Source organism: Prenolepis imparis, unplaced genomic scaffold (assembly GCF_030444845.1).
Source record: "Prenolepis imparis isolate NDT839.2.m4 unplaced genomic scaffold, iyPreImpa1.0 SCAF_7, whole genome shotgun sequence".
Classification (NCBI taxonomy): Eukaryota; Metazoa; Arthropoda; class Insecta; order Hymenoptera; family Formicidae; genus Prenolepis; species Prenolepis imparis.
Genome location: NW_028141165.1, coordinates 5,607,515 through 5,628,435, shown reverse-complemented (window position 1 = coordinate 5,628,435; position 20,921 = coordinate 5,607,515). Strand labels below are relative to the sequence as shown.

The 20,921-nt window shown below is 38.8% G+C and overlaps 2 protein-coding genes across 4 annotated transcripts in view; one reads left to right on the top strand and one right to left on the bottom strand.

The window, feature by feature from the left end:
* Positions 1 to 20,921, top strand: part of LOC145939053 (phytanoyl-CoA dioxygenase, peroxisomal-like) — a 38,181-nt gene that overhangs the window by 6,790 nt on the left and 10,470 nt on the right. The window lies entirely within an intron of this gene.
* The window catches only part of LOC145939046 (uncharacterized), a 28,154-nt gene continuing 8,405 nt past the window's right edge, over positions 1,173 to 20,921 (bottom strand). The window contains exons 2-10 of one of the 2 annotated variants that reach the window (XM_083043091.1): positions 9,830 to 10,069; positions 8,913 to 9,109; positions 6,898 to 7,035; positions 6,053 to 6,359; positions 5,265 to 5,516; positions 4,550 to 4,781; positions 4,009 to 4,251; positions 3,131 to 3,402; positions 1,173 to 3,033 (exon numbers count right to left, since the gene is read on the bottom strand). In XM_083043091.1, the coding sequence (XP_082899217.1) occupies positions 2,752 to 3,033; positions 3,131 to 3,402; positions 4,009 to 4,251; positions 4,550 to 4,781; positions 5,265 to 5,516; positions 6,053 to 6,359; positions 6,898 to 7,035; positions 8,913 to 9,109; positions 9,830 to 9,931 (2,025 nt within the window). In that variant the 5' untranslated portion in view covers positions 9,932 to 10,069 and the 3' untranslated portion in view covers positions 1,173 to 2,751. The remainder of the gene's footprint in view (positions 3,034 to 3,130; positions 3,403 to 4,008; positions 4,252 to 4,549; positions 4,782 to 5,264; positions 5,517 to 6,052; positions 6,360 to 6,897; positions 7,036 to 8,912; positions 9,110 to 9,829; positions 10,070 to 20,921) is intronic. The other variant, XM_083043092.1, reaches the window with a different exon arrangement.

Sequence of the window (20,921 nt, the reverse complement as noted above, 5' to 3'; positions counted from 1 at the left end):
TACTTTAAACTCGATATAATATTTTTTGACAGATATTAGCTGAAAACTGTCAAAAAATATTAATTGAGTTTAATGTACTATAACATTTTATTTAAAACGTTATTATTTTATAATTTTATTATATACCATTATTTAAAAATTTAATTAATAAATTAACGTTTTAATCAGGTGATTTCTGCCAAAAAATATTAATCGAGTTCAAACAAACTTTATATTATTTTTTTTTAAATATCATTCTTTTTAATATAAAATTAAAGAATGGTGCGCTCATAGCGCTTGTGTTGTTCTAGTATAATAAATAATAAATGTAAGTGCAGACGTTTTACAATAAATTGCAGGAAACTACAAATTCAATAGTTTCTAGATATATTTTTTTTATTTCTTTTTATTTGAACTAACTTTATACACTCAGACATTGTTTATGCCGCAACTCTTTGTAATGTTAACATCGATACAACATGCTCGCACCCGACAAAGTTCCTCGAATTTTTTATCATTGGTCTCGGTGATCACGGTTTTTTATTGAGATCAACGGATTCGCAATTGTGTGTCCTCACAAGCTGCACGCGTACAGTTCTATCTGACAAGTTTAGATCAACAGAGACAGCTCGTAGATAAGCGATTCTATAGCAAATTCGAAGTTACATGGACGTCGTGACATACGCCGGAGACTATCAAGTCTCATGCGTACGATAATAAGGTGCTGCCTCGACTATAACGATGTATATTTATTTAACAACAATATTGTATAAATTAAAATGCCGAGAGAGAATGATCCGTATTTACGCTGTATTAAGCAGTCAATAATCAAACAAGTCGACGATAATAATTCGACTTGCATTATATAAATTCTTCATTACAGAGCTATCAACTATATATAAGAGAAATAATATATATTAATATTATTTCTCTAAATATATATATATATATATATTATATCGGACGGTAGAATTATATATAAATATATACAAGATAAATCGCGAGAAATATAATATAATCGAAAAAGAAGCAATTCTTCATGCAAAAATTAATTTTTGAGAGAAATTATAAAAAAAATTAATATAATATAATTATATAATTATAATATAATATGTTATAAAAGTACAATATATTCCATTTGATAAAAGTTCAAAATAAATTATTGAAGAGAGTTATATGAGAGTTATATGAGTTATTATATAAAACATCAAGATAAATTTTATTTTTTCAATAAAGATAATGTATCTTTTTATACACACCTTTTTATACACATCTTAATAGCTGCTGTCGAGATAAATTCCATGATGTATGACACAAGATCGTCAGAGATTCAAGCTTGAAAAGCATAAATATGCTATCAATTTTCTAATTTTTAATTTTCTCGAATAAGAAAGCTCGTACGAACAAGATTTATTCTATAGCTTCAACCTTATTTTTGCACAAAGACTCATCTTCTTTTCATCCTATATACAATCGGAATGACTAGTCGGTATCAATAAATAAAATACGCGAATACGGATCGATTCTCGCGCGTTCCTAACAAATCGAAACGTAAACGTTCCTGCCGTATATCATATATAAATAACACCGCAATCAAACGCCCACAGAACGTCGAGATATTTTGTTTACATGGATGTTTGTACGCACATATATGCTTCTACGCAATTTTTTTGGAGTGTCAATTCCAACGCGGCTACTATTATCGGTATCGACTAAATTTGACTTATCTAAATTACTAAATATCATTTATATATCTCGCGTAGATGTCAGAGAGTCGTAAGAGGGCCATGGAATTTTGCGAACTAGCGTAACTACATGCCGAGCGAAATTTGACATTTACAAAAGTGAGATTTATTTTCTACAATAGAATTTGACTTTGCACCCGATCTATCCGAATTTAACGCGAACGTTGAAGATTCCTTAGGAGCTCGCCCCTTTGATTCGACCTTTATTGTTACCGCTTTCTGTCAAAAGAACTTTCTCGGGTGTCCGACTCTTCCGTCCTTGTTCCTTCCTTCGTTCCTGCTCGAGTTTCTATGACTCTTGCTTCGGCAAATTAAAGATAAATTGGACCGAAAGTTTCGTGAATGACGAAATTCTCGCGCGAATACGTCCCTGGCGCAAAACTTTCATCGATAATGGTCGAGAACGATCGATAATTAATTCTTTTCTTCGTTCTGGTGCGTCAAGCGAGCGAACGAAAATTTTCCGAAATCAAGTTTGCCGGTGATATATTAATCATTCTTCTTCTCTTTGTTGTAAAGGATGGTTTCACGTCGTTGCGTTACGTAATGTTGCAGAGTGAAAGTACAAAAATATAATTTCAGGATATGTCGATATATATATTATATATGATATATTAATGTCGAGTGTAAAGGCTGCGCCAAATCCTTCCGTCTACGTACTTCAAAAACTTTCTACATTTCTCATTAGAACGTGTAAGAAATCGATCGAGATCATACCTTTCGCGGTACAAATTGTACGGCTTGGACGAGTTATATTCCTCAAATATCACCTCTCTTCGCTTTTATGTCGATAAATACAAGTTATTAAAATATTTGCTGCGTCGCAATATTGACCGGTTAACTTTTCATTTTTGCAAATTAGCGAAATAAGTCATGATTGGATGCTCTCTCTCTCTCTCTCATCCTTATTACGAAACTTCGGTTTGTATAGCGGTGTCGCTTAAGTACACGCGGTAGAATCTCATTTTGTCTGGGACACGAACGGATTACCCGAAAGGAAAATACATTTAGACTTAAGAAGATAAGCTTAGGAGGAGGGAGTCAAGAGGGGCCTGAGCTGCGCAGCCTCCTCGCCTCGGTCCTCGGAAACTTCGGCAACCTCGCTACGGTTGTCACCCCTTGACTTTCGCCGCGGGAGTCCCGTCTGCAGCTCCTCCCTGGACCTTTCGAGACTGTCGTCCTTGTCGTTTCTCTCAGTCGTCGCCTTAGTCTCGATCTCCTCGACGCTGCTCCAACTGCTTTCACTCTCGCTGAATTCTCTCTTCTTAATGTTACCGTTCATCTTCTCCTTTTCCTTCCCGCTATTTTCCTGCAGCAAATTCAGTTTCAGGCAATGTCAGTAATTATTTTTTTTATTATTTTATTTTTATTATTAATAATGCGCAGATTTATTTTATGACACTTACAATGGCGAGAGACTTGAGCAGGGTGGTGGTTGTTGTCGTGGCTGTGGTCGTATCCGTGGTATCGCTGCTCTCGCTATTGTTGTTCGCCCTGATCGCTGGCGGGTTTTCCTCCAAATTCTTCCCACGTGTATATCGTCGAGACGACCAGCCATCGGTCGAATTCCTCGCGCTACCCTTGACGGACTTTGGGGTCACGTTGGTGGTCCAGATGCTCGCGTCGCTGCTTCCTGTACTGCTCTCGCTTCCGGTGCTGCAGTCTCGCCATCGGTGCTCTATGCACGCGCGATTTGTCAAATGAGAGAATTTTTTTCTCGAATTATACGGACAAGTACACTGATCTACTTCGGTCTATCCATTTATGAATTCCCGTACAAAATAGAACTTACGTTGTCACGAAACTTCCGATGTTCACCGATGTTATTAAAAACTTATCTAATCTTATTCGTCTTTGATGGATGGAGAAGATAATATATTATGTGACGACAGAATTTTATTAGGAAGGAAAAATGAATGTACACAGAGATGAGTTACTAAAAATTATCGAGCACACCAAACCCTATGCGTTTTATAGAAATTATATATTTCAGATAAGTTGATTATATTATACTGATCGTAGATCATAGTTGCTTTCGAGAAACCGAATTCTTATCTGAAATATTTTTTTTTATAAAATTCATAGTTTAAAATTTTTTTCGAGGATAATCATTTTTAATATGAGTCACTCTATATGACACATACATATATAACATGAGACAGGAGTCGCGTGAAAGATAAATCAAGAATGCGGTAATATTTTTTTTTCGAGTCGCAATTATTTCGAAATTGCAAATGTGATCGAGCTAAATGTACGACACCACAGATGTTAATGTATGACGTACTTTCGCACGGCGGTGGGTTAGTATTGGAATTGGGGGATTTTCTCATCAGAAGCGGACTGCTCCCGTCCTGGCTCTCCTCGCTGTACGCGCGCGTTATGAGGATCCTCGGACTCTTCCTCGGGGTCTCGCATATTGCTATGGAGCATCCCGCACCCAAGTCCATCCCGATAAAGTCGCTCCGATAGTGGGGACCCATCAGACTGGCGGCACTCGCGCTCGCCCTCACCAATTTGCTCGGCTCATCTTAGCGCGCCATGATGAAAGGATGATGCTCATATCAGTGTCGAAATGTTTACCCATCAACGATCAAGAGATATCTTTCAAAAGTTTGGTTTATTTCACTACAAATCTTTATATATATATAAAGAAAGAGAGAGAAAGACATTCGTGTTAAGATCTTACTTAACTATGGGCTCTCTCGGGTTACGAACATTATTTCTGAATATATACCGGAAGTACGGATATATATAATGTATATGTAGAGAGAGAGAGAATATCATTAAAACAATATCAGCAGTGTAAATCGCGTAAATTTGCGTACCTGATTCGGCGGTTGGCACTCTGAGAGTATTGCATGAGACGGCGGGCTGCAGCCTGCCTCGTTGAAACCCGAGATTATTGCTTTCGAAACTGTTGCCGGCTCTGCACGAGCCGAGGGCCAGCAACGCCTCGCTGAGCCTACGTTGTAAGGGCGGAAACGGGAAAAAGGAAACGTTCCCGCTGCCGGAAGGTCGCCTGGAACCCGCTACACTTGGCGTTCTTGCCTGTATCTCCTGGAATAAGTATAAGTGCGATATTAACCCTTCTGTCATAATTTTTCATCATCAATGAATCAGTCGAGTGTTTTCGACACCTTGTACTACATGCGGCAATTTTTTTATAACAGCTGTTTTTTATATAACAATTTTTTCGAACATTCTTTCCTATCATTTTAAGAGATTTCCGAAAGACCCTTTGTATTTTGTTTGTTTAGGAGGGGAGAAAAGTTCCGACACATTTTTATTTAAAGCTAACATAATAAACTGAAAAGGCTCTGATATATAAATATGTACAATTTCAGGTACGAAAAGGGCCAGACACAGATATCAAGTGCAATAAAATTGGTTTTAAATTCCTCTTTAATTATTTAATTATTTAAAATTTAAAATTGCTTTAAGTACCCGAGTTCATTGACAGAAGGGTTAAGCTTCGAAAAATAGTGTCCTTTGCGTCGCTCGAGGGTGTTCAATTGATTTAGCTTTTCCTGATCGGATTACCTGTTGCAACTCGGATTTGTTCGCCTTCTTCCGCCAGTAGTTTTGCACGGAACGTCGCAGAGTCTGCGACTTTAAGCCGTAGAGAAGGCCGTTGACGGGCGGCGAACACGCTAGAAGGAGAGACGCCAAAGAGGACGCGAGTCTAGGATATGTGTGTAGACGGTGCTGATTACCGGCATTGCAAGCTTCCCAGAGAATAAATCCGCAGTAAGGAAAGTAGAGCAGGTACAGGGAACCGACCAGTTGCATCACCTGGAACGTCATCACGTTCGATGAAGGTCGGATCGGAAGTTTATTGGCGACCGCGCCTTCGATCGCGAAGCGCGCAATTATTTATCCTTCCGTTAAGCACGATGATATCGAGACTTGATATATTCGAAAGGTCCCGAGTCACGATTTCCTAGAATAGAAGTCAAACCGGACGGTTTCGCAACGTGATGCTTCGCAGAGAGGGAAAGTTTCAGTATGTATTTCACCGATGCCTCCCAGCGTGGTGTCTATCGATTTGACTTGCTAACTCCGGAGAAAATTAAATTACAGATTAGGCTTTAACTACGAAGCACCATTAATTAGCCCGATTAACTTAAATCGAATGACTTGACAAGAGCTAAATTGGCCGGATGAAGTCTGTCGAAGAAAAAAATCGCTCTCTCGCGCCGATTGATCGAAGATACCGTCGTTACCATAATAATAAAAAAAAAATAATTCTTTAAATTTTAAATACACATGTATATCACACGAGCACCTTAAAATCTCGAAGGAGACAAAAAAAGGACATCTGTACGAACCGTGCTGGCGGCGCTGTGAAAACGCGGCGGTCCTCCCGCGGAGGGCGCGGTGACAGTTGGCACAAAAAACGGATTTCGCTGATGGGTAATGGTCACCTGGGCGCTTAGGGTGACCTCGTAGATCGCGCTGGCGATACGATGCCGATGGTACCGCGCTATACCCAGCACCCGTAAATTGCAGACCGTCACGAGGACAGCTGGCAGACCCAGGCCCAGAATGACGTAAACGGCGCCGTAGAGCGCCGCGGCGGATCCCCAAGTGCCGTTTCCGAAATCCGGGGCGCAGCAGCCCAACCCTGGGCTATACCTGATCGATAGACAGGAGATATTAAGAGATAACGTGTCTCTCGAATGGATATATTTCGCGCGACTTCGATGCGAAATTATATTATACAGGTTTTCTGTCTTTCTTTTTTTTAATCGTATTTTCATATATATATGCGCGTTAAAAATAAAATCGAGAATCAAAGCGCTCGTTTAAAATAGTTTGTTGAACATTGTCGCTGCATTCCGTTTTAATTAATTTATCCAACTCCACCGGCGTCGACGAAATCTCGAATGAGATTGAATTCTTTCGTGTCCTCTCCGAGAGAGCTAGCGCGAGAATAGTCTCGCAACGCACCTTTATACAATGCAAAACAACTTGCTCGAGTTGAGAAACGGAGTACACAAAGTAAATCGAATCTCGTTCATCATGCGAGAAAATGCAGCAATCGCGCTGCAATATTGTAGAGAAGCAACGCCACGGAATGCAATGACGGTAGTAGTCGTGGTGAAGATAGTGATGGTTAATGGTGTGACATGTACATACATATATATACGTGTGTATGTGTATATATACAAACCTATAAGGCGGTACCAGACCGGAGAACGGCGGCAAGCACAAAAGCAGGGCGCCCGTCCAAGAAGCAGCCAATCCTACGGCCACGCGACGCGGGGAGACCAAAGCGGCGTAATGCAAGGGTGCAGCGATCGCGTAATACCTGCATGTATAGAGTAATTGCGTGTAGCACACGGCTCTCCGCAAGAACTACTAATTGGATATCGCGCGAGCTTCCGTTTTCACACTCGGTCGAATATCTAATTCTAACGTTTTTCCTCCTACCCGACCCCCCGCCACCCCTTTATCATTTAACGGGATTAAAACATATCTCGGAATATTTTATAAAATTAGAGGAACTCGTTGAGACGAATAAAAATTGATTAAAGAGTAAACATATAGACCATTAAAAATAAAAAGATTGGTGGTAATTTATAAAATTAGAGGAACTTGTTGATGAATAAAAATTGTGATTAAATAAAATTAAATAAAATATATCTCGGAATATCATAAACGAGGGAGAATGACATAATCTTTTTCTGACGATCAACGCGCTCTTTCTCGGAGAAATATGCAACGAAATATGCGCCCCCAATGAAGAAACCCAAAGACACCCCGGTGCGGTGGCTTAAATCTGTTAAGCTGTTGAATAAAATATTCCGTGGTGGATCGAGCCAGTGCGGTCGGGCCCGAAAGTGGCCTTTGTCGAGGAAAAGAGAGGAGCGAATTTTCTATATTCTCACGGGGGGTTTTCCGTGTTTCCTTAAAGGGTCGCGCGAAACGATACAGAAACGTTTGTCGTGGGAATTCACAGACGATGGAAGAAATGCAAGATTTTCAAAGGGTGTATGTGTGTAAATCGTTCACAAAATAATTTATAGTAAAGCTCAAAGTACAACGTGCTACTTCTACGACACGACAGATAAATTTTGTGAAAAATATATTTTCTTTTTTTCTTTTTTGTAAAATAATCAATATATTTTCGAATTTCATACAAGTACTCAATCTACGAGTATCGTATAATGCGCAATATATCCCTCGCCACTCCTAAAAGTCTATTGTGTACTCGCGTATAATGCAATATAATGCAATATAATGCAATATATATGTAAAGCGTGGAACGAGAATTACAATTCAGCCGGGATAATCAAAATTCCTCCTGTATGTCGAAACGCATGTCTCAACTATTGATGAGAGAACGCAGCGAGATGATAAGCAACAAGTATATAGAAGTGGAATGACGGATTTCATGATTCTCTGGATTATACGCAGACTGTATCGAACAAATGTCTTGTATCATCTGACAGTCGCGATATTGTTCTGAGTCTGTGGAATCATTATTGACATCCTAGGCAACCTCGTTCACGTGTTGCTCGAGATTGCGCCGTATATATCGAGATTGAACTTTCGATTTTCATCCTCTCTCGTCCTCGATTTACTCGAACGACAATGACGTTTTTGCCTTTATCCGGCATAAAATTTCGTTGCAACTAAAGCATCTATAACACGGTCGATATAAAAGTAAAATTTTTCGAGCAATAGACAATACGAGGATAATTTTGTCGAATTATTCTGGAAATAATCCGATCGAAAATGCGCGAGAAGCCGACAATTCGCATACATTCACCTCGTATACACACAAGGGATACTCGAATCTCCGCGTAAAACGTGTGCTTTAAACGCGCGTCGCGTAAAACGCGGTTTCACGCATGATCGACGCGGGAACAATGTGATTAACAACCGCTACACATCCCTTTTATGAACCTCGATTGTCGTCGATATGCATCGATTACCGTCGACTTCGCTTCCGCGAGCAACGATTTACGTGGGAGAACTGATATATGGCGATCTTCATTCATCTCCAAGTCTCCAATTTGCATAATGGAATGTCTTCGAATATCGAATATAATTTTATAATATCGATATAAGATCATATATTTTATCGATTATAATTTTTTAATATTGATATAATTTATAATATCATATAATTATAATATAAAAAAAAAAATAAAAGGAGAAAAGGCTGAGAGAAAGACTCACCTGTCGCAATTTAATCCGGTCACGGTCCAGAGAGCGACCGGATGTAGCAGGGCCAAGAGGAATCCGTGGAAAACGCACCACGTTCCGGCGACCGGCCACGAACCGGTCGTAAAAATCAGCAATATCAGGCACACGGCCGTTTCCACGGCGCCCAAATGAATCAGCAATAAAGTGTTCGCCGTCTGCTGTTGCTGCGTCTGCGGACATTTTGCGGCGCGATTCGTCGATTTGCTGCCGATCGTCTTCGACTCTCTATTGTGTAACCCGCCCGTCCCCGAGATTTTTTTCTTCCCTGATTGCGACGAGATTCTCGAAATTTTTTGTAAAGTAATTAAAACTGTCGACGGACCGCCGGCTGATCATTTTAGCTTTAAAATCCGCAGTATAAGTTTATTCGAGCTTTATCGCGATTAAATCGTTCAACGATATAGTCGAAACTTGAACTAGCGATCAAAGGAAGTGAGAATATTTTTTTTTTTAGAAATTTATTTTTTTTGTTCTATTTTTTCTTCCTACCCTAACCTCTGCCGCAATAATTGCAGCTTGCACAAGCTTTAATATCATACATTACATATACAGTAATTTCGTGAACTCTTTGACCGGAATACCGGGAAAACTCACGTTAATTTACGCCCGAGAGAGCATTCTGTAACACACGTATCTCTCGAATTTATTTTCGCTTTTGACACGAGCGATTGCAAAAATCATTAAAATCACACGTTTGCGGTGACTTTCGCGGCGTTACAGTTACGAGAGAGATATCATGCTCTGAAAAATTATCCCGAAGAATCAAACGCTGCAAGAGGCACGATTTCGATAAAAATTCACGAAATGTAATAAAATGGGGAAAAAGAAGGATGAAGGAATTTCACGGGCAAACGCGAACATTTTATAGATATCTGTTCGTTACTGTTCACCTGTTTACCAAGACCAAGAACGACAAGGAGAACGTAGCCATTCAGGAGAAGACCCAGAGTTGACACGAGGATGAGAGGTACGCCGAAGGCCCAAGGGCCCATTCCTTCTTTTCCCGCGTGTTTTAGTTTTTTTCCGGATATTTTTTCTGAAGAAGATGAGAAAAGTCTCGATGACTATTCAAGTGAATCTATCGATCACGTTGCCTCTCCGGATCCTTGTCTGCGTTGTCATAATAACGTCTGAAAAAAAATTTAAAGGACATATGTATAGATTTTCTAATTAAAATAACGCTCTCAATGTATAAATGATTTTATTCAACTCATCTTTTTAAATACACATATATCTGCCTTCTTTAAAAGCCATTAAAGTGCGCAGTTGATCGCATCGATCATTTTGTCTTGGACATTTTATTATACAGTTTTTTTTAAAACATGACTTGTGGTACAGATCAAAGTTACGAAGCAAATTGCATATTTACACCGGCCGTATAATGCGATATTATCTTTAGCGGTACGCTTCAGCTGTCATTAGCATTAACATTATAATAGCATATTATATATACATATCGACGTGTGACACAAGTTAAATTAGATAGTCAAGGACATCGGCGAACATGCGAAAGGTCATATATTTTAGCTCGGATGTTGGCCGATGATGTAGGCTGACAGTGATTACAATTTCTCGAAGAAACAAATGGAGACTGAAAATGTCTGTGGACAATCTAATGATTTTTATATACATATATTTCGAGAAACTCATCGCAAATTGAGACCTCCATATTCATGATAGTAGGACGCAATAATAAATAAATAAATAAAAGATCTCTTCATTTGTGAGGCGAATTCAAATATAATTTCGTCGCCAGAAAATTACGAGAAAATTTTCAACGCAAGATGGAGAAAATGAAGCCTTATGAAATGGGAATTATATAAAAGCCAAAATTATTCGACATTCATGTAATTTTGTTTCGTTCGCTTTTGAGCGAGCAAACAAGGAAGACTGCCTATCCTTTCCTCTCTTGCCGATCCCTCACGCAGGAAAACGCATACTTCCCGCGACACATTGTTTTGTGGATCACGAGTGCAGCTACCGGGTGACATAATTCAATTTCGACCGTGCCGCGGCAGTTCCATTATCGACCATTAGCGTATCTCCTAGCGACAGTCGACTACGTCGATACGACTTGCGAGATACGGCTGCTGCGATCGTCGGCTAGCTGTCTAGACCTAGACGAGAAGACTAGGAGAGAAACGACGACCTCGTTCGCCGTCGTTGAATTTTACAGTGTCCAACTATTAATAGTTGTTAGACCCACAATTGAAGGTGGATCCGGACTAAAAAGCATCATGAGATATGTACGCGTGTTAAAAATATCCAGGCTGTATATGCGTGAACCGAATTGAACTTTTCCTTAAATAATTTCCAAATTAACATTACGACTGACGTAAGTTCAATCAATAAGCCTTTGTGCGTCAGTATCGTATTACTCTCCATATATTTAAGCTAATTAACATTTACACGTGCGTCATCTTTTTTGACTTGTTAATAAAATTCGATTCGTTTTGAAATCGAATAACTCACATTTGATTACTGCATTGCAACCTAATGAAATACCCGCTGACTAATTTCATTAAAATTCTAAATTCCGATAAAATCTCATCTTCATAAACAGTCATGCCTTCGTATACAACATCTATATATTAAGCCTGTAAATATGGTGAACGAGGAATTTCTCATTCGGAATTCCTTATTCGTTATTCCTATATTATATTACATAATTATATGTGTTGCATTAGATATTTACAAGAATTTATCCAAGATTAACTTCTTCTCTCTTTATCGATGGTTTTTACGTTATTATATACATCGAGTTCTGCGCTAATATATAAGTCACAAATCCTCGCGACTGATATAGAAATATAATGATGAGCCCTCATAAAATCAGAGGCAATCGGTTGGATGAGCCACAGATATCGTATCGATAATTTCATTGAAAAAAAGCGACGGTGAAGGGAAGCATTTTTCCCGGTAGACACGGCTTTTTAATAGATTACACCGAATCAAGAGACGAGATTATAGGACTTCTCCCTTTAGAAATCCTGCATCGATTTTCTGATAAATTACCAAGTTGGAATTGCAGATTCTATAAAAAATCTATGTTGATTTTTTATCCGTAAGTCCTTTTTTTCCGCGTTACCAATATAATTTGAGTTTAGGGATAATAATCTTAAAGTCAAAGTGTCATTTCTAGAAAATTATAATTATAAAATAAAATAAAATATTTTTGTTATTCTAATCTGCAATGTATTTTAAAAATTTCTATATAATTTCTTCCACTTCTTAATTTGCGTCAATTAAAAATTCGGGAATGTCGTTAACAGCTTATTAATAGATTCGCATATTTGACGCGTATCGTTAAATTACGCGGTCGAGGAATTTGACCGTCAATTTGACAGCCGGTTGAGGGGGAAGAAGATCCAGAAATTTTTTCTCGCTTATGATTAATGAGTGCACGTGGCTCGTATCGCAGCGGAATAATGAATCTCCGTTGCGTGTCATTTAGCGTATCCTGCTAGTCCTCCGCAATTTTATTATTGACGCGATATACACTTGCTCATCTGCGGCCATTATATAAATCCACGCACGCGTTTACGTTATGTATAGTTTATACCGTATATATACGATGGTACTTTACGGAATGGAATTCGCGACAGGGTAACCACCAGTGGTGGTGAGTAACGCCTTGAAAAAGAAAACGGCGGAACGGCTATCATGATCACGTTTCATGGAAAATTTGTAAAGGGCGCGTGTAAATGTAAGAATAGTATAAGGATTTTTTTATAAAGCTCTTTCGACACACAATAGAGAGAGAGAGAGAGAGAGAGAGAGAGAGAGAGACGCGAGCATGTCGAAGGACGTTTGATATCGATTCTCTTCCCTTATATTCCTCTACCCTTTTTCTTTTTCGTTCAATCTACCCCTGTGAAAACACCTGTATCGCGCTATCACGCGAGCCGTGGTTACACGTGCATCGACATTATTTGCGCGCGACCTTCCTCCTATTCTTTCTTTCTTTATTTTTCTTTTTTTTTCGTGCTCCACTGACCGCGAATTTTGTACGAGAATCCCATATAATTCATGCGCACGCGAGGCTCGCGCTCGCTGCCGTAGGTTCGCCATTAATTCTGACCTGTCGTTTCGTGATAAATTAACTTCGCGTCTCGTCGCATTTATGCAACGACGATGACAGTAGCATTTTTGCCTTCATTTGCATGTCGAGCGATTAGCTGGCAATTTTTTAAAAGTCGAAAAGTTGATTTTTCGCTCGACGGGTCATGCGAAACTTTCCTAAACTATCTGAAAATCTCTCGGTCTTTTGTCCCGAATTTGTTCGCCAAGTGGAAAAGTTAACTATTACATATAGCGATGGCTCTGGGTAACTTGTTGCGCACATGAGACACGAAAGATAGCTCTCGGGAGACCATTTATTGCAAAGATCCGAATCGTTGTCTCCGGGGGAGAGGATCGTTCAGGTTACTTGTTGCGCGGAAAAATCTCGCAAAACGTCGGCGCCGAGGTCCTCCCGAAAGGATCCCGCGGATCGATAACTCGAAAGCGCTCGCGCAATCCCTAAAGGCCATTGCACGTACAAAAATTTTAGTAGTAATTGCAAGGCCGTAAGCAAATCGTCCAATCACAGTCAAGCATTCTTATTACGTTATGATAATTCTTCTCTATGATTGGACGATTTGCTTACGGCCTTACGATTACGACTAAAATTTTTGTACGTGCAGTGGCCTTAAAGTCGACGTTCATGGTCCTTCACTTTGACGATGAAGACGCAAGGCAAATTATAACCGTTTATGATTCTTTGAACTTTGTAAAGTAAAGGGAAAATAAAAGAAAAAACTGTTTTCTCGACGATATGATTTTTATTTATATTTTATCTATGAGGAAATTAAATTAAATTATGCGTGGACAGTTTGATACATCATGGACAAACTGCGTTGTACTCTATTAACGAGGGAAGAAACTTTTGTTGCGGTCGAGAGTTTCGATAGAATGTTGAAAGCGTCGAACAGCTGATCTGATATTTTGACACGAGACGCGTCCTAGCTAGAAATCCTATTACATAATCTTATTATATAAATAAATTTACACTCAAGTTTACACGTGCTCTTAAGTGACAAAGTTCTCGTTATTAGAGTCTCTTGTTTTTCTTTATAGGGTTGCGATATAACAATTTTATTCATGTATTTGATTTATGTATTTTTATGTCAAGAGATAACGATATCTCTCGATGAATATTCATGATATTGCAAATAGCTCTTTCTTAAAATTTCTAAATAGAAATAGAATTTTCAAGTAAAAAAATTAACGCAAAGAAAGATAAAGAATATTATTTCTTTAAAGAAGTAATACGTATGTTTCTTTGCAAAAATATCGCGTATAATATTCCCGTTATCACGTTATCGCTAAATTGATCAATCAAGGAACGTACACGTGAAAGTCGAAAAGGACAAAGGCTGCCTACGCGCGAGAGAGGACGTCCTCCTTTTTTTCCTTCCCAATTCGCAAGCTTGTTACGCTGATCAACTATAATTCCCCTAAATCAACCAACGTTCTCCCTCTCCAAAAATAGTATAATAGGCAACAGACCGCATATGGGGAAAAAAAATTTCACTGTGCAAAACGTGCAACGTGCGCGAAAATCCGCGTATCTCCTTCGCACGTTTTCGCTGCGCGAACAAAATTTCCGGGAGCAAAGGTATAATTAACCGCTTTAACGGTTAAAACCGCCTCCGCACTCTCGCTGGTTCCACGGCAACTTGGGCCACGATAACGTGCCACGTTAAATAATTCGTCACGTATCGCGTAAATAAATCGCGTAAAAAAAAACCCTAAATTTTCTTCCAAACTTATTACAGGTAGAAAGAGCACGTTTCTCGTCAACCATATAGAGGCGGTTTTATCGCAAAGCGCGGCAAGTCGTTCCGTTTTCGAGATACGTCGATTATCTTCCACAATCAAATGCGTTCGAAAGAAAAAAAAAAGATTGCAGATGCAAAGCTCTCTTTTGTATAAAATACGTGTCACTCATCATTTCAACGCGGAGATTCTTATTCGCGTCCTGAATCCAAAATTTATTATACATTCTATTATATATTAATTTTTTATTAATATATGTATTTATATTTATTTTTATACATATATACATATATACGCGTTGTAGAGCAATGTGTAATATTTTTTTTTTTTTTTTTTTGGAATAAAATTGTATCTTCTTCCGGAGGAGCAACTGCTGCTTCATATTTCATTTTGACCAGAGTGGTCATATCTTTTCTACGTTCGTTGACGACGAGGATGAGACGTCGTGCAATTTATTCTCGACGCTATATTGGCATGACTTGAGAAGAAGCTTGATCCTCTTTACACTAGCGTAAGCAAAACTTTTGTCGCGCATAACAACTTTTTTTATCATAACCAGAAGTTAGATAACTGGTCGCTTTAGATGACGCTCGCGCAATTAATTAATCATAGCGAACACTCTAGTGTACGAGTAAATATTTTATTGCCCTCTTTGTATCGTGGACTTACGTAAGAGTCACTTGAAACGTGGCAACAAAAGTAAGTTCCGATAAGAGTCGAATATTACAAAGTGAACGCCGAGAATGGTGACGTAACGGAAATAAAGAATAAGATATATTCTTCCGTGACTGGTATTATCCTACTGCAAATAGGCGTTCACCGTTTGTTGTTCATCGATCTGTTATATATCCTTCCCTCCCTATTTTCTCTTAAAAGTGCTCTTCTTTCTGATCTTTATAGCAGGTTATTATTTCACTGAAATGAAGCTTTGTTTCGGAGGAAAAAAAACGCAAAAAGAATGAAAATGAAGAAATCGAAAGTATTCGATAAACTCAAGTAGTTACCATGAGTGTTACTTTTCATCATGTCGATCAATAAAAAAAATATGTAATTGGAGCGCGCGATATTCTTATTCCGAAATTATCGTGTCCCAAAACGTGCTCGTATTCATATTTTAAGATCCTAATATATAAATATCGTTGCATTATTCTTAGATATGAGAATAAATTAGAGAGATCGGAAATTCACCCTCGATCTACCTACGATGATTATTTCAACGGGGTTTGCTTTTTATTTATACCTTTATCATTCCCTGGAGGTAGCGGACATCCCTAAAAAGTAACCGAACGATACCGTGATACTTTTGAAATAAATATCCTATAAGCACGGCAATCTTCTTCGCAATCATTGGTATGATCTATCGTGTACTTCGCCAATTTTAGATCGTGAAAGAAGAGCGCGCTGAAAATAAAAAAAAAGAGAGAAAGACAAAGAGGAAGAGAGCAAACACGACTCGAGAGTCATCTCGTCCCTTTCTTTTACAGAATAAATTAGAGAACAGGACCGTCTTCTCCGGTTTCGCCATATATCTCGGGAGCGACATTAATGTCAGTTAGCGTCAGTCGGCTTCGTTAATGGATTTTAATTAATATCGTTTGCCGCGGTAAGCAATAGCTGCTTGCGCACAACTATCTTCTCTCTATCCTGCGCCTAATCATGAGGGGCTCCTGCCGGTCCTGCCCTATGGGGGTGTCTGGGTGTAAATAATGAAACGAGTCCTTGGACCCGTCCGATCGACGACCGACCTTCGGAAATTATTCAGGAAGGCGTGCGATACAAATATAAATCTTTGTTACGATTCGATCATTGGCCGCGCATCTTTTATTATTTATACTTTTATCAGGTAGTATATTATTCGAAGGAATAATGGGTAAAACGAGCGGAAAATTCGATGAAGAAAAAAGAGAAGAATCTTCTTAAGTCGAGAGATTTCTTGTTAAAGTGATTGAAAGTTAGATTGATTAAAGCACGACTTTTTTTCTTTTTTAAAAGAAATTGAAATTTTAATCTCGTGCCTGACGTGAACTTTTCTGATTGCGGTTATCCGACATTTATGTTCGAAATAACTTGCGAAAGTTTCGTTCCGCGAACTTCGAGCGAAGCATACACTCGTCCTTGAATAGGGGTCACGCATTTGTCGTGACCTTGAGAAAAACTTCTCTTGTCAGTCGAAGGGGGAGCTGTGGATGTCGCGATCGATCGGTCCTTCGGGATAACTCGGCGATAAGCGGTTTCGCGAGGGGAAGGCGAAAGACAGAAGAAATAATACGAGGAATCTTCGATCAATCGAGCGAGACAGACAGACAAATTTACTTATCCAATTTTTGTAGAAAAGCCTATAGAAAGCTACTCGAAGAATGGAAGAGATTCAGAAGAGTGCGAGACGAAAATCTCCCGAAATTGAAGATGAAGAGCGTTCTTCGCTTTTAAAAGAAATAAGCAGTTTCCGAAATCGTCTTCTAGATATTCTGGCCGAGAAAAGACCATAGGATAAATCCTAAGTAAATTCAGACACCCTTGCGAGGAAAAGATAGGCGAAGATTGCTGAAAACATCAGTATTCTCTTGGCAAAGAGGGTGCCTTATCAGGGCTCGTCAGCTTCGCGTACGCACTTGCTTCCCAACACACATGTTCAGAGAGAAGGATAACTGATTTGAATGGAAGATTCCGATGCGGGACCATTATATCCCAACGGCTGTGCTCGCCTCACCGCAGAGGGAGATTAACTTTGAAATTATGCAAATTCGGGGTTTGATAAGAGATAAAGAGATAAGATCTCGCGGATCGGAGTCGTCGTTCGCGGCTTGTTAGCATCAGCGCGCCCATTATACGAGTCTTACGTATCAAATTACCCGTAATACCTCGTTAAAACTTGCACCTAAGCCAGATTACAAATTTGAACGCGGGATTTCTTCGGAGCTTAAAGCCGCGTCGGAGATTTTAAGAATTGCACCGCAACGAGCTTTATCTTATATAAGTTCTCTCAACCATCTTCCTGACCATGATAAATGATGGTAGGAGGATTATGAATGATCCTCAAATTTGTTGAAATTTTCAGGAGATTTGCTCGAGTGCATTTTTTTCTTTTTTTTTTTTTTACCGGCACGTGCTGATCTGGAGAAATCGTAAATTCTAGTTCGGAAGATCGTAAATGTCAATATTCGCGGTGGATAATGTTTCTGCGTGATAATTGTTAATTATACGAAAATTGTCACTATACTCATACTTGGATTTACGACACTCGATATTTTCCGCTTTGTTACGAAGAGTTCGATTGACTTGTCGTTATTCAAAAAAAAAAAAAAAAAAGAAAAAAAAACGACGACGACGACGATGATGATATTCCGAGTCCTCGCTTCAATAACGAACCGGAGATATCGATATGCGGGGCGTGTGTCATAAATTCAGAGGTCATGCAAATAGAGAAATAAGAAATAACGTTCGGATAACTTTCGTCCCATTAAAAATGATCTTCCCGACCCCGGAAAGTTCGAGGGGGAGTAACAGGTTTTAAATCACGGAAAGAATAATAGTCTAGTTAAAGATAGCTCTGCTCTTCGATTCCTTTCTTTTGTATCGCTCGATGGCATTATTGCATATAAAAGAAGCTTTTAAAAGCTTCGAAGATCGTGGTTCGACAAACATAATAAGAAACTGGATTCTTTATCATTTTTGCTGCCGATTGGCTCGCTGTTTTCGACAAATGTCGCAAAAAAGCTTCATGCTTTTCGCCATCTTTCTCTCTCACTGATAACTTCTAAACTCTTCAGGGTATTTAATATGCCACTTTGCCGCTCTTTGTGCCAACTTTATCGAGTTTGTCAGCTGGAGCAGCTTAATCGATCGCAATTTTAATTTTGATGATAAATTATCTTCTTGGCAAATTATATTTTATTATCTGTTGCTTGGTCCCGATAAGAAGTTGATTCGTCAAATTAAATTTCGCAATGGCGATAAAAAAAAGCATCGCTGTTGCAAAATAACAAGATATTGAAATCTCTTTCTTGTGCTATGCGTGAGACGAGATTGCCGACAATCAATTTCCACCGTCGCGATTCCCCAAACAATTAAGCCTAAATTAACATGTCCCAATCAGCGGTCGTACGTTTAATGACGTATTTTGCATACGATTGTCTCTCGCTTAATTAATTACTTTTCTTTGTCCAAAGAGACGACTGAGAAAGATAACTCTAATTTCTTCGCAAAAGAGAAAAGAAAACAGATTTTTATTGCACAATCGCTGGAAGCGGATTATAGTTATTATATTTGTCGTAAGTAGTAATTATTAATATTTCCAAGACATAATGTGCGCGATGTAATTTATCGTCGACTTATACGTTATTTTTTTTTTAATTCCCTGTTCAATTTTCGTTCGATTTTCAACGGATGCGAACAACATGTACGATTCTCTTCCTCGGTTGCGATAATGAGAAAATCGAAGAGAGACCCAGCAGCGGCGTAGGAAACTTGAGCAAAATTACACACCCTGTCGTTCCGCACCCGATTTCTCTCTCTCGTTCTCTCGCCTCGTGCTCTTTTTATTTATCAGCTGGATCGATCTGAAAATGACAGATCGATCGTTTCTTAACGAGGCTGTGACAGAGACGAAGAGTGAGAGAACGAAGTGTCAGGGAATATTTTTTTTTCTTCTAGGAAGAAGAAGAGAGTTCCTGTTCTCTCTCCGCTCATGTGTCTATTTTAACAAGTTCGACGTGCGTCGATAAAACGTTCGCAGTCGGAACAGGGTATCGTGCAGACAGTGTGATTCGCCAACATGGACCAGAAAAAGAAGAAGGTTACACGTAAAGTTACGATGTCTGATTCATGTCGGTGGTTTCGGATTTGATCGGAATCACTCGTTATTGCAAACTGTTATCTGCTCAAAGTGTTTTCTCGCTTATTGATGCATGGAATAGTCTCTCACACGTGTTTCCATTTTAATTGACGCGTTTTTAGAATAGGGTGCGTTAAAAAAGGGAAAGAGAAAAAAATATCTAGGATATTGCAGAATCATCAAATATTCTTTTAATGACAGATTCTTTGGTGATTTTTAAAGTCGATTTTTTTTTAACAAAAATAAAGGATCATTACTTATTGCAGTTTTTGGCATTATATATTTTTTAAATTAAACTTCAAATCTATAATTTTATTAAAGTAAATTCCACTCGCGAAATTATCTGAAGTATGCAGTTTGATTTTCTAAAGTCTATTTGTGAGAAGCCATGCTCTCGCTTATAACTCCAAATCTATTAATGTCTCGACATTTTCGCTAAGGAAAATCGATTACAAATTACAGTCCAAGAGCGTGTCGTGAAAAGGACATTTGTGGTGTGATTATGGGATAAATAATTTATGTACAAATATATTTGTATTTGATAGATTTCAATGAAAGAAATATCGTCATTTGCCATTTATGATATGTAAAATGACAATTGAGAGAGACTCTTCAAAGGATTTCACTGGCAAATCTGCGGGAACAAATGAAAAAGAAGGTGAAAGAGAGAGAAGATTGAAAAGATTGAAAACAAAGAATTATCATCCCGAGATTTCGCACTTTCACGAAACGGAGGAGACAGATTTTTATCGCATTCTCGACGACGGCTTCGTGCCAACTCGCTGTCTCGTTCGCATAACACTGTTTGGTTTATATAATATTATGCAATGTAATACACGTGATACACTTCTAACCGATATCGTGGGCGAGTCTCGCATTATTTGAACGAGCGAGAGGAATAGAAATGAGACGATTGTGAGATAAACCAGATACACACAGAGATATTGGAAGAGTTTCTCTTCTCGCGAACTATCGAGTGCCATCGTGTCCTCGACAAGCTCAGGTTTTAAAGAGATTAACGGTAGAGGAAAGTTTTCCAGCCATGTGTTATTTTTCCATAATTTCCTAGAATTTCTCATAAATGATCTCGTAGGTGGAGAAAAGAAGCTTTTTCGAGAAAAAAAGGCAAAGACTATGTAATATTTGATCTGATGATCGCGACGTCCTGGAGTGGAGAATTATTTTCTATCGAGTTCACGTGACTGCTTCGCGATCGTAATCGTCGTCATGAGATTATTTTTTGAATAACCCCAGGCTGACATGTCGGTCCCTTTCCGAGTGAGTTATAAAGGGCAACCGCGTGTATTAAATCGCGCCGGCGATTCTTG